The sequence below is a fragment of the Protobothrops mucrosquamatus genome, unplaced genomic scaffold (assembly GCF_001527695.2).
Source record: "Protobothrops mucrosquamatus isolate PMUCROS unplaced genomic scaffold, P.Mucros_1.0 scaffold_283, whole genome shotgun sequence".
Taxonomy (NCBI): Eukaryota; Metazoa; Chordata; class Lepidosauria; order Squamata; family Viperidae; genus Protobothrops; species Protobothrops mucrosquamatus.
Window position 1 is genome coordinate 41183 of NW_015386359.1, and position 10177 is coordinate 51359.

Consider the following 10177-nt stretch of genomic DNA (forward strand, 5'->3'; position numbering starts at 1 on the left):
AGTGCATAGCAGGGACAGAGAGCTACTTAGGACCCATTCTATGCAATTAATACCTTACACCACGGGTGTCAAAGTTGCCGCATCACATGACATGTCGCAATGTATTGTGACTTTTTTCGTATTGCTGGAATGGTGGTAATGATGGTGGTAATGATGTATATAATCTGAAAGCATACATCTATCCTTGATGAATTGTCATAAGCAGTCCTCAAAAAGGTGTCAAGATTACATCATGGCTCTCCTGACAGGAGAGCATATATATATTTCAATTCATGTACTCACTGCTGTGTCAGCTCCAGCTGAGGTAGTTCACAAAGCAGATTGCAACTATATGCCTAAGGCAGGTACTAATCTCAACAAAGAAGGATACAGCTAGGTCCTTTAAGAACCACAGTCGATAGCTTCCTGGGGTAAAGGGCCTCATTTTTTAATATCTTAAAAAAAACAATGACAGTATATCATAGCAAGTAAGCTGTAATTTGTTCCTTTATATTCTTTTGGGCACAAGAGATTCGTTGCTTTGTTGAGTCTCAGGATCCTATTGCTCCTTGTGAAAGTAGTAAAGGATGAAAGGATGAGAATGTTATGAATGTGAGACATCCCATGATTTGCTAATGCAAAATGTGGATCTTAGAAAAAGAACAAGGAATAAAAAGAAAGAAACTGGAATGAAAATAAGATGACTACAGGAAGAGAACATATGGGTCGAGTTTGAAAAAATATCAGAAAATAATCTCTCAACAAAACAAATGAAAATGCAATTTAAGGAAGCAGGATGTAGAAACTGCTTGGAAAAGAATAAAAAGAATTATGGTACTGATTGCAAAAGAAGTGGGTGGAGTTAAGCTAATAGGGAGTATAAAAATATTCTTTGTGGAAATGCTGTCATTAGAAGGAGTAATTGGAATAAATCCTACATACAGAACTTGATTTTAAAAAATGGCACTTAGAAAATAATTTTCTCTTTTATAGACTTAATTATTAACACCCTTTTAAGCATTCACACTTTAAGATGTTATCGGTGTTAAAAATAACTGACATTTCCATTTCCATTTGCTTCTCCTTTAGCTTATTACATTACCAAAGCTGTCAAATTACACAATCGGACCATTTTTCAAATCTCACCTTTGATCTAGCCCTGATTGGAAGTGGACAACCTCTGAAAGTATGAAAGTCAAACCAGTCTGTTATTCTAATCAGCTGGCTATTGCCTGAACTCACACTTGCTTGATTAGATAAGGTATTTTTTCCCCAGAAAGCCTTGTCAACCCCTCTCCTGGTGGAACTGTGATAAAAGAGAATTTATGCTTATAATATGTAAACCTTTCAAGAAGAATCTCTCTGTTGAGTGTCACCTGTGAACTTCAGTTTATACTTCCAGAAAGATTTAAGTAAGATTCCTAAGCTACCTGCTAGAATTATTACAAATGTCTAAACTATTTTGGTTACCTACATTATTAACTCAATCTGTAGGCTCTTAAATTGCTAAAACATCATTACTGAAATATATTAGGATGTAATATTCTGAGACTACAAGGGGTGCACTGAGTGTATCAAAAATAATCTACCTTGAAATATCTCTTAAATATTTCATAAGATCACAAGTCCACCTAAAGAAACTGGAAAACAATGGTAACTCATGTCCTGTGTCATAAGTAATTAGTCCTTTTTATCTGGATTGACAAGATAGACTGCTGCTTCAGTGATAAAATATAGACTGAAAAGCTAGAAATGTTCTAGATTAGGGCTATTTAGAGAAAGTAGCAAAATTCAGGGAAAGCAAATATTTACATAAAGAAAACAATGGATTTTTTCCCTTATGAGTCTCCCCTGTCTGGATAAAAGGAGTCTATTGTTAATTTGATACTGCAATAAATTTTATTTGTATTCACATTCAGTCATTATCTTTTATCTAAATGAGGGTGACTTAGAAAACCACTGTTTCCTCTTTCCAATGAGCAATGGGGGTTACTGTCCCATTTCCTGAAAGCAGGCTGTGCAATAAATATGTGTTGGGTATTCTTGATTGAAGTTTTCATCAGCTATAGATAGCAAGCAATTTGGAGAGAAACCTTCCTTCCTTCCTTCCTTCCTTCCTTCCTTCCTTCCTTCCTTCCTTCCTTCCTTCCTTCCTTTTTCTTTCTGCTAAAAGGTCACAAGGTTATTTATTTTTTATAGACTATTTTAGACTATTTTTCACTTTGGTATTTGTCTTTGTTCTCAAATTATATGCCTTATACATTCTTATAACAATCCAGTCAAACAGATCATTTTGTGTAGATTCATGTCTTCCTATATTAAACTGAAAGTGATGACTATTTCATAATCTGGAGATACTATGCACTAATTTGTGCCCATATGGAAAGTTCATATACACTACAGATGGAGTCCAGATAATTACTGTGTACATATTGGTAATTCACAGAAAAGAATTCTTACATCAACACTATTAAAATAAATGGAATATGGACAACACTCATCTTTTCCATCAGCTAGGGAATGTACCCTTTAGGGATATGATATACCATTTAAATCAGGAAAGTAATAAATTTATGATTGGTTACATATATAATGGTGAAGTTCCTAATCTCCTAATTGCTGCAATTTGATCTTATATTTGTTATTACCTGCAGGCTTGTCACCATGTTAACCATGTAGCCACTTGTCAGCCTTCTGTCCTAAAACTTTGTTCTGGTATATTCCTATTTCTGGTGCCCTTAATCCTGTAGTTGCTGCCTGGCACATTGCACTGAAGTTTCATTAACATGTCAGGGATGCTGTATTTGATCAGAAGCAGCTTTTGAATTAATTAATTTTCTTCATGCAACTATTTTGTGTTGTTTTTTTCTGCTATTACCCCCTTTATTTCTTTCCTTGACATAGTGATATTCTCTAGTTTAACTGACAAATATTGAATATTTCAAAGGCAGCTTTATCTTTAACCAGGTAGAGAATTAGGGCATTTAGATTCTATTCTTCTTTCCTATAAGGAAGCACTCAATTATATTGTACCCCCTCTGCTGGCTAATAACATATTTAAGTTGTCTATTAAGAAAAACTGAATTTCCTTTATGACCTTTCATTAGCTGGCATATCAAAGTTTCCCTTCATTATATTTTTTCAGCTCATTTTCCTCTAGAGTGTATACTGAAGTTTTACTGGTACAGGTACTTGTATATAATCATAGGATAATACTATTTTACTTGTTTCATTTTTCCACTTCCATGTTTTACTTTGATATTCTAGACTGTGAACATTTCTTGTACTTACCTAGAGTACAGCAGACACTATTAAAGAACAATCTCATTCTAAGCTATATGGATCTCTCATGTATAAGATTAGCCAGTCCTCTAACATTTGTTACATTGGAATAGAAAGTGTAGTATTTCATCCAAATTACTAAAACCATAAGAAGAGAATGTTTTCCTTATTCCTGGAAACGCCTTTGATTATCTTTATTAGTTAATTTTTACATATAAAATAGGATTTCTTATTGGCAGAAATGCAATAATCAGTCACCTGGCTTTGAGTAAGAAATACAAAAGCCACAAATCATTTATTAACTGTGATCGTTTCAGGCTATAAATGAATTTTGAAAAGGAATTTAAGATTTACATTTTCTTAAAATAATTATTTCCATGTGAAGGAATGTGGATGTTTTAACTTGCAGAACAACACTTTATAGAGCTTTATAGAAGTCTCTGGAACAATATTGGAAAAACTAAGATATCATTTCTTCTTATCTGTTTTTCCTATACTCACATTTATATAGACACTATTTCTCCCAGAATTTTACAAATATCAACATTATTTATCCATTTTGAAGAAATCCTATAATCATGTTATAATTAGCTGTCCTCTGCACTTATTTAAATGAGAATACATTATAATTAGGAAGTTGTCAACTGTGAATCTGGGAGGGCTTTGTAAATATTGTTATTGGGTGCATCAAAATAAAACAACCAATCCCATGACTCAAATTCATATTGAATTTGATGCAGGCTAGTATGAAGAATAAGCAACTAAAACAGTGTAAGTAAAACAATGTAGCGTGACTTTTAAAGCAAGCCTGATAGCTATGGCTAAAAGTGAACAAGAAATACATTTTTATATGGGTCAGTGGGCACCCAATTGGCTGTATCATTGGGCAACATGAGACAACTGATTTTTGATTTTATGAAAAAAAGCAAATAATTAAAACATTCACTGATACTGATTCAGATAGTTTTGCTCACAGCTAGAGTAGATGTTTGAAAGGATTTGATAGGAAATTATTGTATATTTTCATTCAGGCACTGATAGAATCCAATCCCCATTCCATACATAGTACATAAATAATAATAAAACTTTCCTGTACTTTTGCAAAATTTCAGCTTTTCAGAGCTCACAAATGGAAAGAATCACAAATATACAATATTATAATATGTACTGTTTTCTATTTTAAAGCATTTCATCATTTTTAGTATGACTTCATGTATTTGATTTATAAATAAAACCAAAACATTAATATACTTTATAGAGTCCAGTAAGAATGATTTTTTTTTTAAAAAAAAATGATGTCTTCCTAAAATGCTATCTTTAAGTGAATGTGTAGCTCATGTATGAAATACCTTTCTCTGGCACTTTTATTTTCCATTTTAGTGAGATATTCAGAAGACGAACTGCTGGATGGGTTTTTTGAACAATTTGAAAAAAAATCAATGATATTGTTATTTAGAAAAACAAAAAAGTATAATTAAAAGTTCTGCTAAAGAAAATAAATAGGTTACCTGAACAGTATAGTTAGAAAGATAATGATTATCTAATTTTTGAAGACCTTATTTATGTGTGGTTGGTGAAATATTTGCAATAGGAAGACTCTTTGCAGATCTAGGAAAATAAATCAGGCAAAATGAAATGGGGGTGGGGAGAACAAAAGTTATAATGACAAAATTGTATTTCCCAAAATATACTCAAGGGATGATAAATGTGAACAAAGAAAAAAAAATAGGCTGTGACTATCAAAATCTCTCCTGGTAAACTTCAATGCAGAACTTATTATTAACAAAATCATTTTTCATTTCAGTAGACCCTGATAGCTTTGATGATTCGTTATAAGAATCTCTGGTATAAACCTGGGTCACCCTCATTACTGGTCTACAACTTAAAGCATTTCTCTGAACGTGAATCTGGATAGCAAGTGAGTTCAGCTTTGCTTGCAAGAACAAGGAATCTGAAATCATTGCTGTAAAAACCTAGCATCGAGAATAAAACGTTCTCACTAGTTGTGACATTTGAAAATAGTATAAAAGATCATACTAGGCTACATATAACCTACAGTTCTATTTAATATTGAATTTAAATCACTTTAACATACATCTATCATAGCAGGTAAAAAAACCTTCCAGTAACTTAGATTAATACTTTCTTTGCTGATGAGATGTTAAAGTGAAACTTTCTGTACAGTTATATACCTAAGGCATCTACTAGGAACTGTCTGGATGCACTGAATTTTCAGTGACTTTCAGAACTACATGGATATTTATTTGGTCCTGAGGCTTGCTTCAGAAGTATTTTGATTTGCTCACATATCTTGAAAACCACATTTGAAGGTTTTCCATGGGTGGGGTGGTTAATAAAATCAGTTTGGGAAAAGCAGAGAGAAATGCTACAGTTAGATTATAGAATATTTCCTGAGAGTAAATTGCATAATACTGCTTCAGTTTTCCTTTAATGTTTTCCTGAGAAGTAGAATTTAGCAACAGTCATTATTGAAGTTAACTGAGCATTTATTTTCTACAATCCTTTATTCTTTGCTTGTAAATTAATGTTAGTTAAAATAATAAAGAATTCCGTCAGCTCTTTAAAATCAAAAGGACAATTAGGTTTTTTTTTTTAAAAAAATGAGATTGTAAAAAATAATACACTCAGTTAAAATAAACTATTAAGATTATATAGGCCAGTGGTGGCAAACCTATGGCATGCGTGCCAGAGGCAGCATGCAGAGCCCTCTCTGTGAGCACACGAGTCATCACCCAGCTCCGCCTTTCCCCGTGGACCCTTCTCACCAGCAGCGCTCCTGGAGGAGAGTTGCCCCGGGCATGGCCTGGGCAGAGCAGTGCAGCCAAGGATATGGCAGCCAGACAGCAGGAACAAGACTCAGCCCTCGCGCCCCATTGTGCGCAGATGATGATGCGGGGTGCAGGCGGAGGGCATGGCTGCCATGGTGCTGCAGGGCTGCTTGGGTGATGTGCTGCAGCGGGCTGTGGAAGCTGTAGGCCCTGCAGGTGGGTGGGGGGCAGAGCGGAGGCAGGGTGGATGGAACGGGTGGGGTGGAGTGGGCGGGACAGGTGCGGGCAGGGTTTTTTTGGGGCACTCTGTGTCTAAAAGATTTGCCATCACTGATATAGGCATTCCTTTGTTTCTTGCAAAACTATTCCTAAAACATATGATTTCATGGAGGGAATATTAAAGAAGTTGAATCTGCCAGGCAACTAAAATGTCAACAATGTCTACTCTGCTTTAAATAATTTATTTGGTGTCTTATTCCTTATGGCAATTTGGTAGTGGGTTGTGTATACTATGGAAATAATAAACTTCTAAATATGCTATCATACATTTTGTAACATATATGTTTATCTACCAATCCTCACCTATGTGTGTAGATTGCATATCCATTATGTTATTCTCTTTCAGAAAAAAACAACATTATGCACAGCGCAGATAAAAAAAGTAGAAAAGAAAAGTAAAATCACAACATGCTATTTGATGCAGTGTCTATAAAGTAGTTAGTTTTGATTCTCCTTCCTGAATCATGTTAATATACTAATATATACTAATATAGAATAAATATATATTTAGAATATATATTTATATTTTAGAATCATTTTCCCCATCCTTGAGGAGTCAGCCTAAGTGTAAACTCTTGGAGCATGTCGTAAACTTATTCTGACCAAAATAAGATGGGTGGTCCTTTGAAAGCATCTGCAAAATTATATATTTTTATATAGAAATAAATTATGGAGGTAGAAGCAATATTTGCTCATGTATTCACAGATGCATCCTTTGGTGCCTACCAAGCTTCTAGTTCCTTCCAGCTATTTTTTCCCTCAAAAGCTGATGTTGCAAAATGAATCTCCAGCTTCAGTATCATCTTTATGTTCAAAAATGCATCTGGACCTAAAGTCCCATAGACATTTTTAGAAGTAGAATATTGAGTAGTGTCAGGCTTTATTTGGAAATGTTTCCATCTAACCATTTAACTCTGTAGTAGTGAACCAAGCCAGTGAGAAATATTGGGAACTGTGTTTCAGCCATAGCTGGAGGACCACAGAATTCCATTTTTGATCTATGTGCTTGATTCGAAAAATTATGTAATGGTAATTGGGCACACCACGTTTTGCTTTCTTATCAATTAATAAAAGTTAACTTGAGTCTAGGCAAGTTGCCAACAAATGCTATTTGCATTAAGATATTGGGAAGCCAAGCAATGAAAGGAATTGTCCCACTGCAGATTAATTATTAACCTATCTGTTAGTTAGCCTTTTGTGACTGCAGCCATATCAGTTAAATAACAATTGGGTTAATCAAGATAGCTACCCAAAGTAATTTGTTGGAATAAATATTTTATTATAATGATCATCAATACAGAAAATACTGTAATAATTCCCTTGCTATTAAAAGCTACTATAGTACTCCATTAATATATATTTAAAGATCACTCCATTTTCAGAGTTTTATATTTGCTATTGAATAGGAAGAATATTTTCAGTCATTCATCTAATTATTGATAAGTTTTCTTTATTTAAATTGCCCCAGATATTTGCAACAATTCCATGCATCGATTTAACTTTCTTAAACAATTTATTTTGTGTTTTTTAAAAGAAAATATGTTTGATTTAATGTAATTGCATGATATATGTGTTATTAATATTTGAAGAAGTTATATTGGACCTACAAAAGCAGTTATTTAAAACCTCAATCAGTGTTGACTCTGGCCATATTTAAAGATTATCCTAGATTTCTATGTGGTAGATCAAAGAGCTACTATCCATTATGGGAAATGGTTGAAAATTATGCAAGCTTAAAGAAGTGCTGATCACATTACCAGCCTTTACTATGAAGCAATGAAGCAGAGAAGGGTTTTCTTGTATGGAAAGTGGGATGCACATACTTGTGTGGACAGCTGGAATAGTCTGAGGCCATGTGAAACAGCAGAAGGCTGCCTGCCTCTTCTGGATCAAGTTGAACACATATCTTGTATGAATGCCACATTACTTTTTGGGAGATTATTTCTCTCTAGCTCTGAATTTGATTTAGTACTTTGGGTTTAAAAAAATAAGTTGGAGAGGAACAAGAGGAGAGGAGGAATCTGTGGTAGGACAGCTCTTTGGGGCCAAGAGATTATTTTTGCAATCAGAAGGATTTATTTCCCTTCCCTTCCATATCCCCACTCTAAGGATGGCAAAAGAAGTTGTGGAACAATAGTTTTCCTTCCAACTTTCTGATCCTACACAGTGGTCATTCTAGAACCAAAGGAGGCATTTTGCTCCCATGTCCTGCTTTTCCTGTCACCCATGGACTGGGGGAGGGGAATTGAAGAGATCTTTTTTCCTCCTTATTCCCCACTACTTCTCTTGACATGGAGGAGAAGAGGGGCACAAGTCTTATGCTCTCCGTTATCTCATCCCATAGGATCACTCCGTAGCATCAGAGACCTAGCAGGTCTTCTTGCATGACTGAAGAGGAGAGAAGAGGCACCAATTCTCCCAACACCAAAATATTTGTTTTCCTCTACAGTGTAGTGGTGGTGGGGAGAATGCCATTTTCCTCGTTACTTAACTGCCTGTGCTTTCACAGCAAGGGACTTCGACTAAACTACAAACGCTGCTGCCAAATGCATTTTCTGGCATACCCTTTGATGAAGCTGGCTGTGGATTCACTATGTCATTGCCAGCAATAGTAGCTCACCACTGTAGGAAGGAGTTGCGTAATTGGAATATGGCTACAGAAAAGTTTTCACCCAATCTAAATTCTATAAGTGGTAGCATCTGTAAAGAGAACTTACAATGCAATTGTATATTCTGAATGGATTTGTATGGGAATTTTTTTTTCAAATACTCTGATCCCAAAACCTTAATTTCACTGGAATTTTAGTTTGCATTATCATGAATTTGTAACCAAAATGAAATATTTAAAACTGATTATAACGCTTGAAAGTTTCTACAGTTCCAAAAAACTCAAAGGGCAGACTCAATAGACCATTGGGTCTTTTTCTGCCATCAGTTTCCTATGTTTTTATGTTTGCATATATACTAAATTTCTGAACCAGATGTAGTTTGGCACGTACATTTGAGTATTTATAGGATGAAGTAACAGTTTTTCCATTTCTTTTTTCTCTCACAGTTGATTGGCTTTGTTTATGCCTGTTATGTGATTAGTGTTTTTATGGAAGAAGAGGACAGCAGTAAATACTGATATACACCTCCCGATCTCTGGAGTCACAACTTTGGGGTGAGACATAATATTGCTCTTGGAAATGGAAAGGTATATTAAAAAAAAAGAACAACATTTTTCTCTTGGAACAAATAGCTTTCTTTTCATTCTGCCCTTATAATATGGCCAATACATATCAATAAGATTAAGTATTTTCATTATTTTTATTTGTTATTCCAATTCATGTTGTGTTAATGTTAATGATTTATTCTATTTTTAACTTTATGTGATATACATTGTTGTATTTCATTTTATTTCCTATGAAAGCTTCCTTGAAATACTGATATACATTCTAAAAGGTACTTTGAAATTGGGTCCCTAACCCCTTGACCAATAGTACTGGTCCATGGTCTGTTAGGAACCAGGCCACACAGTTGAAGGTGAGTGGCAGGTGAGAGAGTGAAACCAAAACCATCCTTCCCCCTCCCAGTCTGTGGAAAAATTGTCTTCCATGAAACCAGTCCCTGGTGCCAAAAAGGTTGTGGACTGCTACTTTAAAATATAACATAAAATATAAATATAGCAGTTCACAGCTGAAGTAATCTTGGGTGGATATAATTTACCATTAGTATTAGGCATGGTAGCTTGGTGGACAATTCTACTTTTACTGCATCAGTAATTTTTTGAAATATAATTTAATACTGGTATACATATCAAAACTATTGTACAGTTGTCCTCTATTTTCCTGTCCAATTTGTGGTGC

At 34.6% G+C, this 10177-nt stretch overlaps 1 protein-coding gene across 1 annotated transcript in view; it reads left to right on the forward strand.

Annotated features, from left to right (window-relative positions):
- Positions 1 to 9456, forward strand: part of NKAIN3 (sodium/potassium transporting ATPase interacting 3) — a gene marked incomplete at its 5' end in the record, with an annotated part of 47082 nt that extends 37626 nt beyond the window's left edge. The window contains one exon of the mRNA XM_015831862.1: positions 9385 to 9456. Within this exon, the coding sequence (XP_015687348.1) occupies positions 9385 to 9456 (72 nt within the window). The remainder of the gene's footprint in view (positions 1 to 9384) is intronic.
- Between the last annotated feature and the right edge of the window lie 721 nt (positions 9457 to 10177).